The 26,842-nt window shown below is 37.1% G+C and overlaps 1 protein-coding gene across 1 annotated transcript in view; it reads left to right on the top strand.

Moving 5' to 3' along the window:
- Positions 1–26,842, top strand: part of MYO16 (myosin XVI) — a 974,663-nt gene that overhangs the window by 780,977 nt on the left and 166,844 nt on the right. The window contains exon 26 of the mRNA XM_007938926.2: positions 9,925–10,024. Within this exon, the coding sequence (XP_007937117.1) occupies positions 9,925–10,024 (100 nt within the window). The remainder of the gene's footprint in view (positions 1–9,924; positions 10,025–26,842) is intronic.

The following is a 26,842-nucleotide window of genomic DNA, read 5'->3' as shown; positions in this document are numbered from 1 at the left end:
GCTGTTAGATAGATAGAGATAAGTATTTATTTGGGTGAAGAGAAGGGCAATGTACCAAATGTGAGTGACCAATATGGCAGCATTGAGGATGAGAAAGACATAGAGAGGTACATGGGAGGTCCAGACAACAAACATAAGCCCTTTTGTACATACAGTACTGCATTGTCAGTGAAGGCTAACATGGGTATGTGGGTGGATAAATGGGTGGACAGGCTGAACGATTAGGTATGTCTATGAAATGGGGAGTATATCCAAGAGCATATATAGGGTTGGCAGACAATGGTCCTATAAGTTTATGTGAATGATCAGAATTCTCAGGTGTACAGTAGAGCTGACAAGAGGCAAGTTTGGGGTCACGGCTTGGTCACAGCCAGCTACCCAGAGGGACTGAGTAGTTGAACCTGCGGGCTTGGGACCACAGTTGCAGGGGACATCAAACTCAACTGGCATAACATACTATACAAAACATTATTCCACCTCCTACTTTGGCAAGTAGCAACTGGGATCTTGAAAGCTAGCAAGCTGCCATCTAGATGCAACAATCAGTTCCTCCTTGTCCAGAACAAAGAAGAATGAAGAAAACCAAAATTCATGGAAACAATTAGTCCTAGCGACTGGTACACAATCCGATCTACCGCCTATACAACTATGAGACCAGAAGAACTAGATGGTGCCCAGCTACCACTGTCATCCACTTGAAAGGGGATCTATGTAGGAGATCCTTGACAGAGATGGAGAACAATGTCGGAACAAAACTCAAAATCATTTAGAGAAAAAAAAAGGGGGCAACGGGACCAGGTTTGCTGGTCTGATAGAGCCTGGTGAAACCACTGAGACTATGACCCCTAGCTGCCCTTCAGATCTGGAATTGAACCCACACCTGTGGTTTCCAGCCAGACAAAAGACAGGAGTATGAGTTGAACATTTACCTCAAGTAGATATACTCCTTGGAGAGAACAATCATGGAAGAAAGAAGGGCTGCTTATGCACAGGAAGACAGCTCAGGGGGGAGGAGTACATGGAGGGATGGATACAGGGAAGAGGTAACTATGGGGAGGAAGTGGGAGAGGAGCTGTTTCATTGTAGTAAACTGTGGTCAATGACATGAGACAAAGTATATGTGAACCACTGTATAGAAAGTAAATTTGCTATCTAAACCTTCAGCCAAATCATAATAATAATAATAATAAAACTAAAAGGAATAATCGCTTTAAAGAAAGAAACATTTATTTCATCAATTTCTTTAGATTCTGATTTATACACAGTAATTGCTGTTAGTTTTCTCTGCTGCTTCTTCAATTTCAATCTATTTTCCTTAAAATATAAAGCCAAAACAGTACCAGTTGCTGTCAAGTAGATTCCAACTCATGGTAATCACACATGTGCATAGTAGAGCTGCTCCATAGGGTTTTCAATCCTTTCAGAATCAGATCTTCTGAAAGCTACCAAAGCTCTTTCGACAGTCAGCCATTGAAAACTCTATGGTGGACAGTTCTATTCTGACATGCATGGGGTCACCATGAGTTGGAATCAACTTGACAACACCTGGAATTGGAACTCTTTTATGTGTATAGAATTTTATGTCTGTCAGGAAAATTCTAATGACTCTGAATGACTTATTATTTTCATATTGCTTGTGACATCTAGATGCTTTATGTTTATTATTTGTTTGTTTCTTTTCTACTGTTATTTGCTAATATTGGCAGTTTCTAGTACTATCCTTTGTAGCCCAATATAGCACTTCTAATGGCAATTCTTATTCATGGTTATTAGCATCTGTAAAAAGACCTGAGCCTTTTTAATAGTCACTTCAGAACTCAGCACACATGAGGATTTTTCTTTGACTTGAAATTATGTTTGTAGATAGGACTTATTGCTGTTTATGAATCTCTCTCTCTTCTCTTAGACTCCTAATTGGGGCTGAATTACATAAAACATCAATCCCTTATCTGCTTCTTAAAAGCCTACTTATCTTAGAATATTTCCCTTTCTCATGTCTTATACTCATTGAGATACCATATTTTAGTGATCCTATCCTTTAAATATTATTTTTTCTTCCCTGCCCCAGCCAGAATATCTCTCCTGAACTACTAAATTAGCCTCCTAATTTATCTCACTATCTTCCTAAGTTTTCCCTAGTTCTGTTTTTCCTTCATACTGCTGTTAGGATGAGCTTTCTAGAGCATAAAGACTGCTACTCACAGCTTCATATTTTACAACAGCTTACAGTTTATTAGAAGACAGAATCTAAAGCTTTTTGGTGTGGCCTATAAAATAGTTCATAGTTACATATCTCTTTATTCTGAAGTCCAGATATTTCTCCATATGATCTTCCAGGTGACTTGTGTTCCTAGGCTTCTTGGATGATATGTGTCCTTAGGCCTCCAGGCCTTTGGACTTGCTGGCCTGGTATCCCTCAGTAATCTGGCTAACTCCATTCATAACTGACATCTCAGTGGAAGCCTTTACTATCTGTGCCTCTCTCTAGTCAGAGAAAATCACTCTCTTCTTTCTGTCCTTGTTCTAGACTGACTTCTGGTTCTTCCCAAATATTTTCAGGATGCTTGATTTCCTTCTCAAGAAGGAATCTTCTTTCTTTAACAAGACTCAACTTCTCATGGGCAAGAATTTGGTCTTATTTATTTTTAAAATTTTATTTGGATCATTTTTATATCCCATCTCTTAGCACACTACCTGACACTGTAATGGGGTCTTAATGAAGAGTTGAAAGTAGATTTGCTCAAGCAATGATTAAACAATCTGCTGCTATCCAGAAGTCTGATGGTTCAAACCCACCCAGAATCTCTCTGAAAGACCTAGTGATCTGCTTCCATAAAAAGTAGAGTGAGGAAAACCCGATGGGGAAGTTCTACTCTGTCACATGTGGTTCCTAGGAGTTGAAATCAACTCAACAGCATCTAAAAATAACAATAATAATTAGTTGACAGAGAACAAATTACTGAGTGAATGAATGGATGAGTGAATGTTTGAATGGTGCAGGTCAAATTTCTCCTCCTCTTCGGGGTCTTTATCAACTTTTTTTTTTTTTTAATATTTATTGTGATTTGGGTGAAAGTTTACAGAACAAATTCACTTTCTATATAGCAGCTCACATATACTTTTTTTCATAACATTTTGCCACAATGCAACAGCTCCCCTCCCACAATGAGATAGCTCCCCTCCCACTTCCTCCCCATAGTTACCTCTTTCCTGTGTCCTTCCCTCCCATGCACTCCAGCCCATTGAGCCGTCTCCCTGTGCATACACAGCCTTTCTATTCTCCCTTGACTGATCTCTCCAAGGAGTGTATTTAACTAATGTGAATATTCAGCTCATACAGCTATCTTTTGTTTGGCTGGAAGCCACAGGACTGGGTTCAACTCCAGACCTGAAGGACAACAAGGAGCCATAGTGTCAGTGGTTCCATCAGTCTCTATCAGACCAGCAAACTTGGTCCTTTTATTTATTTATTTTTTAATTGATGTTGAGTTTTATTCCACATTGTTCTCCCATTCTATCCAGGATCTCCTGGATAGATCTCCCTCCTTCCTATTGCTTGATAGTGGTAGCTGGGCACCATCTAGTTCTTCTGGTATCAGAGTCATATAGGCTGAGGATCACATGGTGTACCAGTCACTAGGACTAATTGTTTCCATGTGTCTTTGGTTTTCTTCATTCTTCTTTGTTCTGGATAAGGAGAGACCCATCAATTCATCTAGATGACCATTTGTAAGTTTTTAAGATCCCAGTCACTACTCACCAAAATAGGACATGGAACAATGTTTTTGTGTAGTATGTTATGCCAATTGAGCTTGTGGTGTCTTCATCAACTTTTAAAGATGAGAATTAATTGAATCCTCTTCTGTGCTCTTTGAGCTAAGTCTCGGGTACCTGTCATCCTGGTCTTCCTGAGACTTAGAGGTTTCCCAGGATGTGAGACTTATAGCACTGGAGTCCTGGGAAAACCAAGGTCACCCTCTAGGACCACACATGTTATAAACTAACATGACTTATAGTCCTGTTTGAGCATTAGTTTCTGTCTTCTAAAGGTGTATTGTGACAGTTTTCATATTTTAGTTTTTGATTTGGAGAATTAATGATGCTTGTGTTAAAAGGGAAACCTGGTGCCACAGACATTGCATGCTTGGCTGCTAACTGAATGTCCACCAGTTCAAACCCACCAGCTTCTCCACAGGAGAAAGATGTGGCAGTATGCTTCCATAGATTTATAGCCTTAAAAACCCTATAGGCCAGCTCTACTTTGTCCTATAGGGTCACTTTGAGTCAGAATTGACTCAATGGCAGTGAGTGTGTATATTAAAACAATTTCCAATAATGATAAGAGAACTTAACTTTGAAACCCCACACTTATTATATACTGGCAATTTGTGATTGAGACTGGCAAGAAGAAAGGGAAATTGAAATTGGTCAGAGACACATTCATAAGATAAATGAGGAAGACAAAAGCATCCAGTGTAGCTTTAGTGTTGGAACCCAAAGAGGACACTGAGTTTCCCACATCATAATAGTAGACCCGGTTTCATAAATCGTCAATACTTCCTTTCCAGTCAGGCAGAAGGACATAGCAATGAAGAATCCAACCACAGGTAAGTAACTGGCAACAAAGGAGGCATTAAATCTGGCTCGGGGATATTGGCTAACATTTGGTCCATATCTCCTTCCTGGTTTCCATAGGAATGCCTTCTCTGGTTTTTCTTACTTACATAGACTATTTCTCTTCTGTTTATGCAGCATTAATCTGGAGAAATGTCTGCTTTTCCCACAATCTATATCATCATCAGTAAATGTCAATTTCATCCTCTAGTTCTTTTGGTCAACAAACTTAATCATCCACTCTTTCTTTCATATTGTTGTTGTTGTTATGTGCCGTCAAGTTGGACTCAACTCATAGTAACCCCTCCTTGGGTTTCTGGGGTGGTATCATTATGGAAGTAGATTGCCCAACCTTTCTTCTGAGGAGTGACTGAGGGATTTGAACCTCCAGCCTTCTGGTTAGCAGTCAAGTGCATTAGGCACTATGCTACCAGAGCTCCCATTAACATAAATATATCAGATAATCTTACTGGTTCTAACTCCAAATATATACATAATCCAACCAATTCTTACCTCCTCTATTGCTGCCATTCTGGTATAAAATCTCCTGGTAGCATATCAGAATAATCTTTGTATAGTCTCCCTGTCTCTTTCTTTTCCCCACCACTGTCCACTCCCAACTTAATAGCTTCGATGATTCTTTTAAAGTCAATTGATATGATTCCTCTTCTCAAACCCATTTGATGGCTTCCCCAGACACTCAGAGCAAAAGTCAGATTTCTTATAATAACCCTGTTGTGTTTACCTTTCTGAACTCATCTTCCACATCTTTCATGTCACTTACTCTGCTCCAGCTGCACTTGCTTCTTTAATATTCCTATAATAGGCCAACTATTATCCCCATTCTAGCCTATTACACCTGCTGTTTCCTCAACTTGGATTACTGTTCCCCTAGAAAATCACATGGCTTCCTTCCTAATCTTCAGCTATTTGTTCACAGTAAAGGTTTTCCTGCTTAATTTTTTTCCCATATCTCTTATAGTATCTCACATATTTCCTCATTTACTTTTTTATTATCTCCCTCCTCTCTCACTCCATCATACATAGAATTTAAGGAGTTTTGTCTATTTTTTTCCCTGCTGTTTTGTCAGTATGTAGAAGAATACATACTTTGTGCTCAGTAAATTTTGGTTGACTGACTGAATGAGCTTGAATGAATGAGCCATGAGACCCTGTTTCTGTACCTAGAACAAAATCCCAATCATTCCTATCATCCCAACCCAGGATAAGACAAGGAAATCAGTTTAGCTGGAAGATTTAACATTAGAATCACTTGTCTTAGGACAGACACAGGGCAGATTTAAGTCCAAACACAAGTATTGTAAATGGATCAAAGTAGCCTAGTCTTGGACAACAGAAGCTAAAAGAGTACGGGAAATGAGAGCTTAAAAACCCCATCTCCTTTTACATCTGTGCTCATTTGCAGACCCACTTACAGGACAAATCTATTACCTATTGGTAATAAACATATTGGTTCCATATTGAAGTTATTACTAGAACATGTTTTGGTGTAGTGATATAACGTGATCATGCTATTCTATACCAGAGACACCATCTATATCTGAAATTTACATTTCAAAAGACAAGACTTTTTTCAAATTACACTAAAATAGAGTATCTTACCCTAAGATGTCATTTTGCTTTTAATTGAAATGTCAGAATTATACTATTTTTGGTGTCAAAGAACAATAAAAAATGAAAGAAAAACCTCCAGGTGGAGGGTATTAGTTCTGACTTGTTAATATTATATTCAGATGCATGAATTATATCAATTAAAGTCTTGGTTAGAATTAACAAAGTTCCAGAATGAGATTATTATAAGGCAAAATAGAAAAAAAAATCATTTGAATGGTTTTATTTCATCATGTAACTCTGGCTAGATACTACAAAAGCATTGATTTTCCTGAGGCCATGAGTGAATCTACTTTTCATTATAAGGTGTAGTTTGCTGTTAGAGACCCAGTCACCAAAGGACAAATCACTCATATTTCTTATTTCCCTATCTCTCCAACATGTCCAACACATTGAGGATTACTGAAAATTGTTAGCCCTTCATAGTCTTTTACAGTCAATCTCTCCCCTTTTCACTCTAGAATTGTGTAGAGTCAATAACATATTAGTTCTCACCTAGGCTATAACAAAGGCATCTGGTTATGGAAAGAGTTTGGCTCTGGAGTCATATTAAAATTGGCTTTAAATTCTAGCTTTGCCACATTTATTACTTCTGTGAGCATGGGCAAGTGACTTAATATCTGTGAGCATCTTTTTTTTCCACAATCAAATGGGGGTAGTCATATAGGGGACCTGTATGAAAAGAACTTTGTACATGTTCAATGCTTAAGATATGCTACTTCCCTCCCCCTCCTGCTCACCCTGTGATTTCTTGACCTCCAATCATATATTTGTACATGCTATATGCAAAGACAATCCAGTAGACACTATCAAGTGTACAAAGATGGCCCCTTGCCCTGAGGACGCTCACACAATTTGAGGAGAGATAGCAATTAAACTAGTGTTTACAACACAATACAGAATGTGTGAAGAAATTATGAGAAACATAGACATGCAGAGCTAAGAGAGGGGAAAGAATTCCATGATAAGTGATTTGTCAAAGGCTTCATGGTGAATTAGTAGCCGAGTTGGAAACTGAAGCTCAGTTTTCACATCCCCAATCCGGTTCCATTCCAATTTAACACATTACATAATTATTATTTGTCACCTTTCAACCACTCAAACATTATTAAACATCCGTATTTTCTTATAACCTGCATTCATGTCATCTTTAGGGGATGCCCATAATCTTTAAAGTGGTATAAACACAGTACCCTTTGCACAATTTACTCCAATTTTCTCACCATCCATACACACACACTATTATGTTCACTTTTCTTTGTTCTGTTATACCCTGGAAATTCGTATTCCACAAAATGGCCAGTTTAAAAAAAAATAGATACCTGCTTCAGTGCCACATGTGTAGGAGGAAATCAATTCTTTGCTGCATATCAAGAAAAAAGAAAAAAGAAGAAAAGTCCCTGAGTGTTTCAGTCATCCACAGATGATGCCAGTGCATTAGGTGTGATCAAAATGATGAGCATGATTTTTTTTTTTTTTTTAATATCCTTGCCTCTGGCACTGTAGTTTCCATGTTCAGTCTCTGTTACTTACTAGTCTTGCTGTTTTTATACCCACCGGTATCCTAATACAGGGCTTGATACATGAGCAAAATCTATACATAAGAAGGAAGAGTTGTTGCTGCTGATGTATTTATTTTGACTGTCTCATGTTTGGCAAGATTGTGAAGATTTTCAATGTACAAAAAAATAGTAAGCTGATTTTTGACAGTATCAATGCTAAGGAGTTAAGAAAGAAATAAGAAGTATCTTCTAATGAAAAAGTCAAATAGATTTATTTTCCCTGTGTTATTCCTCAGACTTATAGTTACAGCTATAGTGTCCCATGTACTGGGGATCTCATTCATCTAAATTACTTGGACAATAGAAGTATGCATAAAAGTTGGTGGAGTTTTCAGTGAGACATGTATAATACTCTTGGTGCTCACTCAAAGGGGATATGGTAAATGAAAGTGTGTGACAATGCAGTTCCTTCCTCAATTGCCCTAAAGAAACTGAAATAACTAGTTATAGAAGATGCCAAATTTACTGTAGTGAGTTCCAGATGAAATACTAAGGTATTTTACAGGAAATATATGTGATAGACAGTATGTTTCCCCTTAAGGTTTGGCATTGAACTCACATTAGCTTACACTGCAGCCAAACATAAAACAAGTAAGCACAAGATACAAGGATGTATGGTTGTGTGGATCTTTGCTCTTTAATTTCTTGTTTTTCCTTCTTTTTTTTCCCCCAATGTTTGCTTGTACATCAGGTTAAATACTGTGGGGATAAAGACCTAGTTTTACCCAAGTATGGTGGCTATTGTCCTTCAGTCTTGAGAAATAACCCTTGAAGTAATTGAATCAGTTTGTCTGGGACTTCCAGACCACATGTGGAGATTTGTGCTGGTGAGTGGAGGATGGCCACATGAGAAAAGGCTTGGCAGGCTGTTATCAACTAGTTCTTGGTGCTCTGATGCAAGACTGGCTGATAAAAGTCCTGAACATGGAGATTCAGAGCTTCCTGGTTGATAAGAACAGATGCTCTCAGGAGGGTAGCAGGTCCCTTGGGATATAGAAACTTTGTTTTGGGGACCCTTATAGACTTTGTCTGTGTGTCTTTTCATTTGCATCTTTTTTAGTTATAATCAGTCTACTCATAAGTGAGGTATGCCCTCCGTGAATTCTGTATGTTGTTCCAGTGAATTATGTAATCTAAAAGGGTAGTCAGAACCATCTTAGACATGTGAACTCTGAAGCTTGCTGCTGGCATCCTGAATGCATAGTGGAAAACCAGCCCCAAATTGCTGGCTGGCAGATCAGAAGTTTGGGGTGTCATGCCCTCAAACTTAAGGCTGGGGGCTGTCTATTTGGCAATTTGAAGGATGGTGTCCTTTTAACTTGTGAGCTCTGACCTAGCTTTGGGTGGCAAGGATTTGAAAAGGTGCCACTGAGGTGGCTGGTGATGGGGATGAAGAAGTGGAAATGTGAGAAATGGATTAGTCTTCACATTTTAGAGAATGTATTCATGCTGATCTTACTAGAAAAATACCTTAGAGCAAAGGAAATGTTAAAAAGACTTTTTTAAGTTGAGTAATGTAATTTTGAAAGGTATTTTTAAAAATCTATAGTAAATTATTATATTAACATGAATTTCAGCTAGAGAAACTTTTTAAAATAAAAATTTCCTTCTAGAATATTTAAAATACTCAATACCTAACGTATACAGAAGAAGCTACCTCTACTTCTCATGTAAAGAAAACCTCTGAATGGTCCCATATTTCTTCAGTATAGATTTTAACAATAGCTATATTTGCTCTAAGGTGGTGATACAGAATTCTTGAATGTTTTATAAGGAGTGTATTTTTTTAAGAACATACCAAATATTTAAATGACAACTTTTAGAATATTTTTTTTCTTCTTAAATTTTATTTTGACAAATGATTTCTGTCACTCCACAATAATTAAACATATATTAAATATCTGACCTATTTTTTTAAATCATTTTTCATTTAAAAAATAAGGATTATTCACAATCACCCATTAAATGCACAAAAGATGGAGTATCTGGGATTACTGGGATAAAATCAGAATGGGAAAAAGTTTAAGACACACTGTAACAAAGATGACCCTGTTAAATGTAATCATTGACTCCACAAATTCAGTCATTGCTTTCATGTCCCTGCTGCTTTTCACAGGTATAAGCCATTGACTGAAACATTCCTGGACGAGAAGAAACTCTCTGCTGAAGAGAAATGTCGGCTTATTCTCCAGCAGTGTAAATTACAAGGCTGGCAGGTTGGTGAACTACAACCTCCTGAAATATCAGTTTAAGATTTTAAGTGAGCTGAGTCATTGTGGGGAGCAACCAGAGTATTATTGGCAAAAACTGATTCTTTTGATGTGGTTGGCAAAGCAAGCCATTAAATGCATCAGTCTTTATGAGTGACTGACTTTAGCAACATGAAGGAAACACATGAAGGAAACCCAGTCTCCTTTGCAGGGCTGATGAGAAGTTTGTGGAGCCAGTGGCATCACTAGGGTTAGTGTGGAGCATGTGGACCACAGCAAGTAACACTGTTCGAGGGGGTGACACCAAAATAACTGTCTATAAAATTGTTGTGCATTGTTTCAGCAGAAATTTATTCTTTTATTTATTTATTTTTAAATAAAAATATGCCTGTAGCTAGTTTAAACAACAAAAACATTTTTTTGTTAGCCCAGCTGATATATATCAAAATAAATACAAGGCTAAAGGTCTGTGGTAATTTACATTTTGAACTTTCTAATATGCTCCAGGCAGAGCTGTCATTATTGCCCAATTATAATGATGCTTTGAATCACGTGGTTTCATCTACAGTCACTGCAAGTATATGCTGTTGCTTTCATTGCTGCTGTGTTTTTATAGTCGTTATTTTTTTGGCATTTTAGCTACAATACTGTGGTAATTAGTATTTGTGAACCTGTATCAATAACTTTTATGAGAATGAAATAATAGAAAGAAAAAGAAGGAGAAAAATAAACAAAGGCATCCACTCAATCACTAATATTGTTATAACTGCTAATGTAATTCAATGCAGAAATATTTTACAAAACAATTTTGTTGTTAGTATTCATATAAGAAATATTATATTTAAACACTTTGCAACTATATTTATCAGGTATTTTTCAATGATCAGAATTAAAAACAAACATTACTTGTTGTTGTTATGTGCCGTCAAGTCAGACCCGACTCATAGCGATCCCTCCTTGGGTTTCCAAGGCAGTATCACTACGGAAGTTGATTGCCCAACCTTCCTTCTGAGTAGTGGCTGGTGGGTTTGAACCACCAGCCTTCTGGTTAGCAGGAAAGTGCCTTAGGCACTATGCTACCAGAGGTCCTAAACATTACTTAGAATTATATAATGTCTGGTATGAGATGAGGTCCATGGTTGGGAATGGGGTGACACCATGAGTTACCTTACTGGTTGACACTAACCCTAATGATGACACTGGATGATGAAGAAGAGAAAATAAACAGAGAGAGAAGAAAGAAACAGAGAAATCTCCCTGAATGCTTGGATGCCCAATGTACGTTATGGTTTCCAAAATTCTGTGTGTAGAAAAACTCACCAGGGAAGCTGTATCCAGATTTTAAACCCAGATCCTTAGCCCCTACTCCATATATTCTGACTTAGTAGATCTGTGATGATGTTCAGGATTCTATGTTAACATGTAGAGTTACTGCACAGGGTGACACCAATCCTAGTGACACTGCTGTGTGGAGCTCCATTGTTTGCCTGTGTGTCATATTCAAATCTTCTCACTAAAGCTTTTTGAAGTATGCAAAAAGAAGCAGAAGTCACAGGCACCAAAATAAGAGGAACTCAGGTTGATTCTTTTCTCAGAGCTGCCATCTCACAAGTGCTCTTTAGATCAGGACTTTTCAGGCTCATTCAAGTTTGGTTTAGCCCCCTTTTTTTTCTGTTTGTCTTGCCTGCTTCTCACCTACCACATGCTGAGAATACCATTGTCCTTTGAACCTCATTTGTTGCCCAAAACTTCATAACTGCACATGTTTAGTTATGTTCTGTGACTCTTTTCAATGACACAGCTCAATGGCCCTCTGGATCAATACCCTCCCATCCAGAAGTAGGAGATAATATAAGACGAAATAACATGGAATATGCCCACCAAAAATAGGGGACAGTTTTGGATTTTGTTTAATATTTTAAACAAGATCAGAATGCCACCTTTGGCACATACCACAGAGGAGAGTTGAAATTTAGAAAAATAGAGAAGGTAAAGCTAGAGAATGAATAATGGCAAAGAGAATGAAGTCCACCATACCAGGAATTAGTTGGACACCTCTAACTATAAAGCTGCAGTGTAGTAAATTACATGGTATGGCTTTGGTAGGCATAGTTTTTATAAATCCCTCTTTGCCGTGAGTAACTGAGTAGCTGATTGATGAAGCTATCCACCTGGTGTATTTATATTGGAGCAGCACAAAGAAATCTTCTGGGAAGTTTGCTCTCTCTCAGCTGTGTAGAATTCTGATGTTAAGTTTGGTTAGTTTCGTCACTCTGCCAAGCTCAAAATGAGCCCTCCTAGAGGCAGAAGGAATTTCTCTGACTGCCACCTAAGAAGTACTTGCTTGCTGAGAGAGAGACATGAAAGAGACATGCTGCTGAGAGAAAGATGTGAGAAAGATTTACTGATGAGAGACAGACATGCTACTGAGAGAGACTGAGAGAGATGGCCAGCTGAGAGATGATCAGCTGAGAGAGACTGAGCGTCTTCCTGAACTTGAATTGTAGCCTGTGTGGCATAGTGCCTAAGGCATTTGACTGCTAACTAGAAGGCTGGTGGTTCAAATCCACCAGCCACTCTTCAGAAGGAATATTGGGCAATATACTTCCATAGTAATATCACCTCAGAAACCCAAGGAGAAGTGGCTATGAGTCAGATCTGACTCCATGTCAGTGAGTTTGCTTTTGGCATGGTTTTTGCTTCCCTAATAAACCTCATAATCTTTGAGTTCTTTGTGGCCATGGTAGCAATACTGAACCCAGCAAAGAGGCATATGACCAAGAACCAATGATACTGAAGGAAGAAATTGAAGCTGCAATGAAGGAATTGGCCAAAAACAAGACTGCAGGAATTGATGGAATACCCATTGATTTGTTTCAACAAATAGATGTAGTCTGGAGGCACTCACTCAGTTATGCCAAGAGATTTGGAAGACAGCCATCTGGCCAACTGACTGGAAGAGATCCACATTTATACCCATTCCAAAGAAAGGTGATCCCACAGAATGTGGAAATTATCTAACAATATCATTGATATTACATGCTAGTAAAATCTTACTGATGATAATTCAAAAACTATTGTAGCAATATATTGACAGAGAACTTCCAGAAATACAACCTAGATTCAGAAGAGTACATGGAATGAGGGATATCATTGCTGATGTCAGAAGGATCTTGGCTCAAAGCAAAGAATGCCAGAAAGATGTTTACTTGTGTTTTATTGACTATGCAAAGGCATTTGGTGTGTGGAACATAACAAATTGTGGATAACATTGAGAAGAATGGGAATTCCAGAACACTTAACTGTACTTATGAGGAACCTGTACATAGACCAGGAGGCTGTCATTCAAACAGAACAAGGGGATACTGGATGGTTTAAAATCAGAAAGGGAGTATGTCAGGGTTTTATCCTTTCACCATACTTATTCAATCTATATGCTGAGCAAATAATCTGAGAAGCTGGACTATATGAAGAAGAACATGGCATGAGGATTAGAGGAAGACTCATAACAACCTGACATACACACACAATACAACTCTGCTTGGTGAAAGTCAGGATGACTTGGAGCACTTACTGATGAAGATTAAAGACTACAGTCTGCAGTATGGATTACACCTGAATATAAATTTTTAAAAATCCTCATACCTGGACCAATGAGCAGCATGCCGATAAATGGAGAAAAGATTGATGTTGTGAGTGACTTCATATTATTTGGTTCTATAATCAACGCCAATGTAAGTAGCAGTCAAGACATATTGCATTGGGCAAATCTGTTCCAAAAGACCTCTTTCAAGTGCTGAAGAGCAAAGATATCTCCTTAAAACTAAGATGCACTTAACCCAAGCCATGGAATTTTCAGTCACCTCATATGCACGTGAGAACTGGACAATGAATAAGGAAGACCACAGAAAAGTTGATGCTTTTGAGTTGTGGTCTTGGCAAAGAATGTGGAAATTACCATGGACTGATAAAAGAACTAACAAATATGTCCTGGAAGAAGTGCAGCCAGAATGCTCCTTGGAAGCGAGAATGGCCAGACTTCATCTTGCCTACTTTGGCCATGTTGTCACAAGGGACCATTCTCTGGAAAAGGATGTCATGCTTGGTAAAGTGGAGGGCCAGTAAAGGAGGGGAAGGGTCTCAATGAGATAGATTGACACAGTGGCTGCAGCAATGGGCTCTGGTATAGTAGGGACCGTGAGGCTGGTACAGGACTGGGCAGTGTTTCGTTCTGTTGTACATAAGGTGTCTATGAGTCAGAGACGACTTGACTCGACACATAACAACAACAACAGTGACAGCAGAGAGGTGGTGTGTGCCATGAGAGGAATGGTTGATGACAAGGTTAGTAAGAAGGCTGGAGGGTGGTGGCATGTCTGGCCTCATAAGAATAGGCCTTGGGCTGCTGATGGTGATTCTGTCTTCCTCTTGTGGAGTTAGAGGTGGTCAGAAGATGCCATCTCCTTGCCTCTTTAGCAAAAGCATAACTGAAAATGCATAGTTGGAAAATAACATGGGAGTTAATAGTTTTGGTAAAGCATAATAATTAATGGAAATACACATAAATTTAAGTGTTTTTTTTTTTTTAAGTGATAAAGGTAGCTTTTAAAAGTGAAAATGTATATTGATAAGGCTAAAAATGAGAACTTTGTTTTAAAAATGATGTGAACAGATGGTTCAGAATTGCTGACTATGTCTGAAAGTGTTCCAATTTAGGTTAAATGGGTAGAGAAAACTGGATTGACTATAGCACACTCATCTGACTATGACAAACAACAAAGAATCTAGAACACTTACATTGATGAGTAATTATTTAATTGGGCCACCCAATCTCTTTATTCATTATCTTTTTTTTCTTTCCTGTCCTTTTTTTTTCAACTAATAATGGAAGTTGAACTTTAAATAACAGTGTGAAGGAGGAAGCTTATACAGTCTGTAGTTGTCATGGATGCACATCAATGCCAAAAGATTGTATAAAAAAGGAAGGAGAAAGGAGGAATTACTAAGTAAGAATGATGTCAGCTTACCAACCAGAGGTCAATGACATAAGATGTGTGATTCATCTATAGGATTATTTAACTCACTTGTAATTATCTTATGTCGGCTTAGTCATTGCTGGAACTTTTAAATAAGTAGTTGAATAGTAATGGTTTGAAAATAACATACACTAAGATTATCTTTTATACTTTTCTGTAAAAATATTGTTGTTGTTAGCTGATTTTGAATTGGTCACCCACTCCATTGTGCAATGTGCTCAAGCTGTTGTGATCCACAGGGTTTTCATTGGCTTATTTTTTAGACATAGATCTGCAGGTCTTTCTTCTTAGTCTGTGTTAATGTGGAAGCTCCACTGAAATGTGTTCAGCATCAGAGCAACACACAATCCACCACTGACAGATGGCTGTTAGCTACCCTTGAGATGCGTTGGCCAAGAATCAACTCAGGTCTCTCATATGGAAGGCAAGAACTCTATCATTGAACCACCACAGGCCCCTTCTTTGAAGGGTACTCAAAAAATATGTATATTTTTAAAAAAGTAATGATGAAAAGAAAATAAAGTGTACAAGGAAGTGAGGGAAATCTACAGTAACTCTTCCACTATGAAAGTGACTGGCCATAATCATTATATCTGAACAGCCAGCAATCCTTGTAATATGCTACTATGAATCATGAGGATCCAATATAAGAGACTGAGAAACAGATTGATACTGTCTGGCAACCATCATTCCCTCTGTCTATCTCTGCTTGTGGTGCTTGTTACTATGTGTTGTGGAGTCGATTCTGACTTATAGCAACTCTATATGACAGAATAGAACTGCTCCATAGCATTTGCTAGGCTGTAATTTTTGTAGTAGTGTATTACCAGGTCTTTGCTCCCATGAAGCTTGTAGTTTCAAACCACTGACCTTCTGGTTAGCAGCTGAGCACTTATGCATTGCACCACCAAGGCTCCTTCAACTTGTGGTTAATAGACTAGAATTGCAGCTGAGGATGATTTTAAATTGAAACATACATTGGGGTTTTGAAAAAGAACAGCAAAATAAAATATAGGTACAGCTTCCCATTCCATTGCCCTAGTATGTCATATCCTCACATTTAACTCCTCAAAAGGAGACTGAATGTATGGGAGAAGGAAAAAAAAAAAAAAAAGAAATCCATTCACTTTTCATGTTTGCTTATGTGTTCAGTGTTGTCTAGTTAGGAAAGACCGCTTTTCTTCAGCTTCTCCCAGATGTAACCTTTCATCTATTTTATACCACAAGACTAGTAATTGACTTCACAGAAAGAAAAGCTTATTCATATTTCACTTTATGCTAGTCAGACAGCAGAAGAACTTTTAAAAAACATTATTTATTCTTGTCCTGGAAAGTGAAACTCTTCAGTTTCAAAAGCAAAGCATTTATTTGAAATGTGTTGATAGTTCCATGTAGAGCTGCTATTAATTCTATTACAGGTTGTTAATCAGAACAACGATTAAATAAGGAGCTGTTTTACTGAGGCAACAGTAAAGTGTGTAATGGATGGTTAGTATATCTGTAGCACTATTCCCAAACTGCCAAGAGTCATAATGTGTGTTTTTTTAAGCAGTCAGTTTTCTTCCTTTGGCCCAGAATGGTTAGCATGAAATAAATAGTTATTCTTTTTCTTTTTTTTAAAGCAATACAGGAGGATGGAAGGGGCTTGAGACATCTTTTGCTTTTTGAAACTACATACAGTGTTAGCTAGAAACTCAATTCTCTTTACTAAAAATTAGATCCTTTCATTGTCATTCTATTGGCTGTTGGAGATCTTGTGGAATTTCTTCATTTCTCCTAACCTTTAATCAATCTCTGTACAAGAAAAGCCTTTGAATCATGAGTATAGAAACTCACCTGTATGATGCTAATACTCTTAAACCTTGTAGCAATTCAGTAAGCTGTTGTGAACACCAAAATCCCCTTCTGTTTTAGATGAGGATGGAGACATCTCTTCATTGCTGTCCTGTTTGATACTAACTCATGCAAGCTATTTATTGTTGATTTAGTCATGGATTTTGGGTCAGTTTGTGAGGCATGAGAATTGTTTAACATTTTATAGATAATAGTTCCTGTCATCTATAAAGTGATTTACAACTATTCAGAGTTTTGTGCTTATTTTATTTCATGTAACCCTAATACAAACCCTGTGCAGAAAATGAAAGTGGGCCAGGGTAACATTAATGACTTCATTATAGATATGTGGAAATTGAGCCTCAGAAAGAGCCCCTTGTCTTAGAGATCAGTGTACTGATCAAAATAATCAGTGTAGTTAATATTTCGTTTTAGTGGAAAGGCCACTATGCAGAGACTAGCATCTAGTTCTTCCTCTGAAATGTTCTTTCCACTGAGTTTAACTTGATTTATATCTTTTAATATAGCTATATAAAGACTTTTCTTTTTCTTTTCTTTTTTTTTTCTGATTTCAGAACTTGAAAGGGATAGATTAAGTATCACAGAACTAGCTTTAATCAAAGGATTTATATATTCCTTTATTAATCTTAAAAATTACTCCTAGTAGTTAGTGTATATTTTGTGTTTATAATTCACCCAGTAGATGGAGTAAAAACAAAGTAACTGCTTTCTATAGCAGACCACTTCTGATTAGAATCTTTCTTACCTAAACTGTCAGCCAAGTAACCCTTAAATAGCACAGTACCTTTAAACTCTAGTTCCTGTATCTTCAAAAATAAAAAGGGGGGAAAAAGAGGAAAAAAAGAAAATATAAAGCAGTGTGAGAAGATAGAGAAGGAGAAGAGTAAAACATCATATATAAAGATTTTAAGGACGTTTAACTTTGGTACAATGTTTAAATCATTGGTTCTAATTCTGAGTAGTGAGACCTAGATACTAATGAAGCTGCCCAGAAGAAATTACTGGGGCCCATAAATGTGAATCAGAATAATATGCACTTTACATTCACTCCTTGAGCAAAGTGCTTTGTAAACAGTTTTGGAAAAATCATCAGATTTTGGTAAACCGACCTAGTTTGCAGCGTGGCAGTCTTTGTTCACCTGCAAATTCTCAGTGAGGCCCTCCCTCACTGCTTTATTTAAAATTTTTGGAGTTCTCTACTTTCCTGTATCATTCTCTCCTCTTCTCCAATACAGTTTCCTCGTGGTATCAATTTCTCTGGTATCTTAGATTGCAAATCTGCTAAGTAAGTATTGTTTGGCTTTCTCTCCTCTACAATTGTGTCAGCTCCATCAAAAACAAACAAACAAACAAACAAAAAAACTCACTGCTACTGAGTCGATTCCAACTCATAGTGACCCCCTTTAGGTTTCCGAGGCAGTAAATATTTATGGAAATAGATTGCCCAGTCTTCTTTCCATGGACTGGCTGGTGGGTTTGAACCATCAACCTTCTGGATAACAGTCAAATGCCTTAGGCACTCTGCCACCTGAGCTCCTTCAGAAGCAGTTTATGTCTGTGGAGTTTATTACAATATCTCCAGCACAGAAGACATCAAATGGCACATGGACGATACTCCCTTAATGTATGCCAAACCAGTAAATGAGCTTTCATAAATTCTTATTTACCACTAAACTATACAATATACTTTATCTAGAGACATAAAAAATTTTAAATCTGGAATAATTCACAACAAAAGCCAATGATGGCAGTATCTAAGGGATTATTTTGAGATAAGAGTCAAACTAAATTTCAGCTTTTATCTGCATGTTTTTAAGATGAACATATTCATGTGTTGCATTGGTAATTAAAATGATTTTCAAATTTGTAATTGCTATATAGATGCAATTTAAGTATTGAATCTCATATAGCATCAAATTCATCATTTTAAACATTTGTGAAAAAACTGTAAATCATGCTAACCTTGTTTTGCTCCAATGCATATTTGCTATCACATAACTAATTAACTCACTGTATTTTTTTTACACCACTACACTTACTTCTCAAGGAAATCTTAGTTCTCTTATATGTAATTTTAACTGACAACTGTAAGATTTGGAAACCTACCTATGTTGCTATTCCCTTAACCAGTTGCCCCAAGTAATTTTCAACTCATGGCAACTCTGCATGTCAGAGTGGAATTGTGCTCTATGGGATTGATGATGGCTGATATGTCGAAAGGATGTCTCGAGGCCTTTCTTTCAAGGCTCCTCTGGGTGGATTCAAAGAGCCAACCTTTCAATTAGTAGCCTAATATTCCCTTAACATACTCCAAATGTCTGCTTTTACATAATATGGCTTTATTTCGAAAAAAAGTAAGGGATGTGGCAGTATCTGGAAAAAAAAAGAGTTATTCTTGGTGGTTTCTTGTTCACAACTGCTTACAATGAAATAGGATATTTTAAAGATACCACAGACTAGTTACTCTGATGGCACTGTGGTCAAGGCATTGGGCTGTTTACCAAAAGGTCAGCAGTTCAAACCCATCAGCCACTCTGATGGGAGTAGGAGAAAAATGGGGCAGTCTGCTTCCATAAAGATTTATAGCCTTGGATAGCCTATGAAGGTCACTGTGAGTCCAAATCTACTTCCAAATTTACTTGATGGAAATAGGTTTGGTTTTTTAGTTTGGGATATGGACTGGTTATGTCTTTTTCCTTATTTGCAAGGCAGAATTTAAGTAACTTAATTTTAAAATAATGGAAGGTCCTTGAAATGATATTGGTAGAACCCTACACGACTAACTCCCAGTGCTATTCTCAGTCTCACCATATATATTTTTTGCTTTATGAAATAGAGTTCGTGGATTATTTCTTTTGTGAAAAAAAAAAATCCAAACTATTTTTAATTAATTCATAATTTGAAAACAACAAAGTAAATTAAATTAAGCCATTAGTTATGAACCATATATTATTTAGCATTTTAAAAATATTCATATATTTATATATATAAATATTTACATTTTTAATACAACTGTATTTTATGGTGCCTTCAAAATAATCCTTTCTGAATTGCGTGCATTTAATCAAAAACTTTTTGCCTTGATTATTCCAAGCCAAGAAAAATGACTGGCAGGCATTTAGGCCTTTGTTGAACATACTTGTTTTACATGTTATGTCATTTATGTAAAATGAAAATCTTTGAAACTAATTCTAAGTGGAAAAATAAGTGGTATAATCTGATTTTCACACATTTTATATGAATCAACTGGTTATAGGATGATTTCTACTGTGTAGTTATTTGAATGCTATATTCATTTTAAAGCCATCTGGAGGGATGACTAATAGGGAAACAAATCTGTCAGAGAGTCGATTCATAGGATGCCAGGGGTGCTGCTTTAGAACACAGAAGCCCACAGAGCACAGGAACGAGGCGCGATTTGGAAATGGTCTTGCCCCCGTTTGGGAGAGCTTTCAAAGTGATAAGTTTATTTGACATTCCAAACAGAGATTTGCAGAACTTTGGTTGGCAGAGTCTTTACCACAGGCAAAGAATTGTGTCCTGTGTGGCCCTTGTGAAGGAGGGGTTCACGGTATCTGTTACTGGAAATTGTGAAGGGTGAAGTTTTGATTATAATCTCAGTTACTTTGCAAGTCATCCAACATTTTTGGTATAAGGAGTCAGACAAAGGATACTTCTGATGATTTACTCAGGATTATATAGATAGAAAGCAAGCAAGAAAAGAATTCTCATCCCATCTATCCACATGATACTTACTGATCTCTAGGTCTCTATGTGTGTATAGGAGCTCTGGTAGCATAGTGGCTAAAGCACCTGACTGCTAACCAGAAGGCTGGCGGTTCAAACCCACCAGCCACTCCTCGGAAGGAAGGTTGGGCAATCTTACTTCCATAGTGATACTGCCTCGGAAACCCAAGGAGGGGTCGCTATGAGTTGGGGCTGACTCGATGGCACATAACAACAACATAACAATGTTTGTATGTGTGTGTGTGTGTGTGTGTGGTGTGTAAAATAGAGAGTTTGGGGAAGAAAGAAATGATAAAGGACATTCACAAAAGACAAATCACAAATTCAAATGAAGCATATTTTTGTCTCGTTTGTGTTTATAAATTAACAAAGGAAAAAATATTTTATAATTAATATTTTCTTTAAAACCATCTTCTAACATAATTTTCAAAGAATGGCCCAGATTTCATCATGTGTCTTTGTAAAATATATAGTCTTTGAAGGATATTCTTTTACAGTGCTGAGATCTGCAAGATTAACATTTTACCATAACATTAAATAAAATCAGTGGAATGAAGGATTTATTGTTTCATTAATCTAAAATGGTACAGTAGAGAAAAGATATAAAAGTAAGAGCAAGAAACTGTTAAAATTTTAAGCACCCCCCTTTTTTTATATCTTCTAAGACAAGACAATTGTATTAAGGCCCTTGGCTCTTATTAGTACTATAAATTAATGGTTTATAACCTTTGTTTTATCACTCGAGGAGCACTTCATAAATCAACTGTAAGTACAAGCTAGAAAATAGCCTGTATAATTATTTTCTTGCTTCTATTCATTTTCTTTCTCTGGAACCATCAATGTTGAAAATAATAGACATTAAGAATCCAAGAGTATCTCTTGTATGTATATATTAAATAGGATTCACAATATAGATATAATGAATATATATATATATATATATATACACACACACACACACACACACACACACATATATGCTTTTCTCTCTTGCAGTGAACACACACACACCACATACATACTAACACATTTTTGTTGTAGATGTAATATATATTCTTGAAATAAATTTGGAAATTAGAGCAAAATAAAAGAAAAAAATTAAAACTACCCATAATTGAACTGCCTAAGGATAACTACTTTTACTGTTTGGTGTGTATTCACTCAATTTTTAAACACAATATTGCTTAGGTTTGATCTTAATCAGTGCATCTATTTCCCTTTTTTTCTGTGTGCTTCATGAGGACAGATATCATGTCTTTTCTCTGATGTAGTTTTTCAAATGTGTGTGCATATATGTGTGTATTTCACTATTCTATTCCCCACAGGGAAGGATCTGGTACATAGTAGATACTCAAGTAATATTCATTGAATGAATGAATGAACCTCCTACTTGACACCATATTTCCCTCTGGAAATGAAGATATCTTCAATCAAGTCTGTGGTAGTTAAGTTTGTGTGTCAACTTGGCTGGGCCTGGGGAATGGCTGGGCAGTTAATGGTAGTTATTTCCCATGATGAGACTGGTAATCAACTCCATGGTGAAATCTACTGTGAGCAGCTGAGTAGCTGCCTTAGGGATATGGTCTGCTTCCTGTATATAAGGATACCTTTAGGGAATGGTCTCTAGCTTATGGCATGCTGGAATCCTGCATGTAGCTGTGTCATTGTTCAGCAGCATTCCATGCTCTGCTGATTTTGGGACTTTTAATGGACTTGAATTAATGGCCTGCCATGTGGTTTGGTACTATCGGGACTGTGCCTTGTTACTTGCCGACACTGGGTTTGTCAGCCTCAGCAGCCAACAGCTGAGTGAAGAAAAGCCTCCGGCTTCAGAGGGCTGAGAGCAGGAGGCTGAACTAAAGCCCAAGGTTGAGGGGCTTTCACCCAGCCCCTAGAGCCTGGCACCTTGAACTCAGAGTTAAATTCTCCAAATTGTAAGAATAAACTCCTGTTTGTTAAAGCCATCTCATTTGTGGTATTTCTGTTAGAGCAGCACAAGGTAACTGAAACAAAGTCTTCCTGATACGTGTGATAGTTTTTGCCTTTAAATTAAGTTTATACTTTTCTATTCAGCTTTTAGTGTCACAATAGCTTAGTATATTATCTGGTACTTAATAATTGCTAAACAAATAGTAGGTATAACTTTTCAAAGGAGTCCTGGTGGCTCTGTGGTTAAAAGCATCAGGCTACTAATCAAAAGGTCAGTGGTTTGAACCCACCAACTACTCCACAGGAGAAACATGATGCAGTCTACTTCTGCAAAGATTTACAGCCTTGGAAACTCTATGGGGCAGTTCTACTCTGTCCCATTGAGTCACTATGAGTTAGAATTAACTCAGTGGCAGTGGGTTTGGTTTTTGGTATACCTATTCAAAACTGAACTATCATCTCTTTGAAATCAACCTAATTTTCCCACACCATGTTTACTTATTTGCTTATTCAACAAGAATTTATGGAGCTATCTTTTAAGTTTCTGAAGTTATGTGAGGCAATGGTGATGTTAAAGTTAAAAAATACAAAGAAGAATTGTAGGTCCTTTTTTTCACAGGGCTTACTCTGAAGTGAGAGAAAGAAATTAAAAAAATCAAAAAAACAGTCAACTAACAGATAATTACAGATTAGGAACTCTGCTAGGAGGGAACTAACAAGGGTGCTGGGAATGCAAATAAAAAAGGAAGTTTCTGGGTGGCACAAATGGCTAAGTGTTTGGCAGTTTGAATCTACCTAAGGATGCCTCAGAGGACAGGCCTGGTAATCTGTTTCCTATAGTTTATGCCTTGAAATCCCTATGGAGCAGGTCTACTGTGCACACATGGGGAGAGAGTAGGAAATGACAACAACTCAAAACAAACATTAAGATAGTAATACAAAACAAAACAAACAAAAACTCACTTCCCTCAAGCTAGTCCAGACTCATTGTGACCCCTCTTTGGGTTTCCAAGGCGGTATCTCTACAAAAGTAGATTACCCAGTCTTCCTTCCAAGGAGTGGCTTGTGGGTTTGAACTGCCAGCAGTCAAATGTCTTAGGCACTATGCCACCAGAGCTCCTAGACAGAAGTACAGTGGTCATGACTGGTTCTTTCTCATCCTTCAGATCTCAGACTTTTATAGTCTGCGATGTGAAGAGTGAGAAAGAACCAGTCATATGACAAGGTGAGGAATAAGAGTTTAGGAAGAGGAAAAACTGTGTATGCCAAAGCAAAGGGATAGAAAACAGCCTGAGAGAGAGGCAGTTACAGTACAATGAACAAGGTGGAGAGTGGGAAAAAATAATGCCATAAAATAGTGTTTCTCAGCCTTTTATGATTGTTGTTGCTGTCCCACTAGGGAAAAAAAATAGAGAAATTAAATGCTAAAGAATTTAGTATTTGAAAAGGGCAAAAGAAAAAAAAAAAAAGCTTAACTATTACAATGGATCATGGCCCTGTATATATTAACCCTACTTGATGATTTCTAGCTCATAGTAACTGCTAAAGAAATGGTAGCTATGCCTATTCCAAGAAGCCCTGGTGGCACAGTGGTTAAGCACTCAGCTGCTAACCCAAATGTTGGCAGTTCAGACACACTCAGCAGCTCTGTGGGAGAAAGACTTCACAATCTATTTCCTAAAGGTTCCAAGAACAAAACCAAGCTCCTTGTCATTGAGTCAATTCCTACTCATAGCAGCCCCCTTTGGGTTTCCAAGGTGGTAAATCTTTATGGAAGTAGATTGTTCCATCTTCTTTTTGCAGAACAGCTGGTGGGTTTGAATTGCCAACCTTCTGGTTAACAGTCAAATACCTTAGGCACTGTGCCATATTACCACCTAGAAAACCCAATGGAGCAGTCACTAGGACAATGAGTCAGAATCATGTTGACAGCACACAATAACAACATGCGTATTCCTAATCCAATGTTATTACTTATAATTCCATCTAATTTCCCCTGATTTCAGGTTTATTTATTCATTTAATAAGGATTAGTTGAAGACCTATTATATTCCACAAACCTTGTAAAACCTGCAAAACCCAGAACCTGTATAAGGTGGAAACCTGTCAGAAAAGGAAAACTCAAATATTTTCCACTAGTAGGGAGTGACAGAAAACTGATTAGACTGCACCCTGTCAAAGGCAAAATACTTGCAACATCCAGAACAACAAGACCGTCTCGCCAAGTTCTAGCTCTCACAGGTTTCACTGTAATATCAATATTTCTCTTTGTGTGAGGGGTGTATTTGTGTTTGTGCGTGTGTGTGTGTGTGTGTGTGTGTGTGTGTGCCTCAAGAACCAATTTCACCCCTTGGGGGCAGTATCACCACATTGAAAATGCTTGCTCAGAGGTAAGCAGGGGTCAGGCCTGATGAACCTGTGTTAAGTGAAACAGGCTACTTGCAGTTCAGTATGAAGGCATTGATAAGTTTCAAAGAATAGTAACATCATCATATTTATGTTTTACTCTGGCTTCTGAGTGAAGAAAGTTTTGTCGGAGAGAAAGAGTAGAGTTGGGAAATCAGTTAGCAAACGAATATATTAGCCCAAGCAAGACAAAAGATTATTGATGGGTAAAAGGTGGTATCTGAGAAAATGGAGGGATTAAAGAGAACCTCATGTCCTTCAACAACTATTCTTATTAAGCTTTATTTAACAGTGGAGTCTTTTTTATTGTCTTGAAGTATGCAATCTCTTTTATAACCAAAATATTCATTTAAGTCTGGAATATGCTCCAACTGTTAAGAACAAAGATGAATTTGCTGCATAACATACATGTGGCTCTATAAAGGATGGAGAAGATATTGTCCTTTAAGAGTTTAAAGCAGAAAATAGTTAACAAAAATGTAAATGGGTCTCAAAGAAAGTATGAACACCCCACAGTACAAATATCTGAAGAATTCAAAAGTTATATAAATATTTGTGAATGTCAAAAAATACCTTTAAGATGAACAATTTAAGATCAGATGTCCATGTTGTAATGCCATGAATATTAATATTGTTAGAAGTAAAGCAAACATCAAAATACATAATGCCAACCACTCGGCATATGCTGATGGTAGGAGCGCACTCTCTGCATGTGTGTGTATTATGTACAATAGACTATGACAATGTTTATGCTGTTAATCATTTATGACATTCATACACATTCTGTGGAGCAGAAAGTTATTATTGCCATTAATTATGCCATTTAAACACACACACACACACACATATATATATAAGACATTCATTAAATAATTGTATTAACTTATCAAATGCATTCCTCTATGATTTTGAAGCTAATCAGTCTTGTTTGCATTTGGGTTTGATTTGCTTTTTACAATGCATTCACTTTGGAGAAATGGATATTTTTCAGTGTTCTTGACCATGTAGGTATGATTTCCATAATAAAATAGTATAAGTTATCACATAAAGAATCATTCACTAGTAAGCTCAAAATAGTAGTTTTTATTCATCATTGCCTGCTGTGCAGGTCATACTGTTCTAGGTGAGAGTAATTAATTTTTCTTAACCTATAATTACATGTAATTTAAGCCAAACCACCTTCTTCAAATACCAGAAGATACAGTGCACTATTAGATGCATGTGGCTATAATTATCTTTTCTGTGTTAAAGTTAAACTTCAAAAATAGTCTATTTATAAGAAAAAGGACTTTTATTTTGGAATAAACTGATCTTTTGGGGATGTTTAAAAGTACATTCAGAGCTGGGCTGAATGTTAGACTATTTCTATTTAATAGTTTTTCAAAGCTACCATGAAAATGCAAAATGTTAAAGTATTAATAGTAAAATATATCCACAATAGAAATAATGGTTATCCTTCAAAAATCTGCTGAATCCGCAAAAGAAAAAATGGCTATCCTTCAAAAATCTGCTGACTCAAAGAAGCAAATGGTGGGAAACAGATGAATTCAACCTGGAGAGGAAGAATTTTAGTTAAATTGTTTATTTCCTGAGCTTTTTGAATGAGCAGACTGTATTTTTTTGTTCATCAGAGTATTCCCAGAGCCTGGTATGAGGGAAGCTCTTGGCAAATATCATATTGGTGAATGAATGAATAAATGAATGATGGGTGAATAGAAGGAAAGGACAAAGAGATGGTAGGATAGATGGAAGAATAAAACCAGGAAAATGTAAGATATAATGCTAGGTGAAAATTAGGGGGGACCAGGAATAAGTGGTAGGTGAAGGACGGTTTTGAGAGCACATGAGGTAG

This window comes from Orycteropus afer, unplaced genomic scaffold, assembly GCF_000298275.1.
Source record: "Orycteropus afer afer isolate SDZICR_OR568_19922 unplaced genomic scaffold, OryAfe1.0 scaffold00055, whole genome shotgun sequence".
NCBI lineage: Eukaryota > Metazoa > Chordata > Mammalia > Tubulidentata > Orycteropodidae > Orycteropus > Orycteropus afer.
Note: the sequence above shows the minus strand (reverse complement) of the source record. Positions and strands in the feature narration are given on the sequence as shown.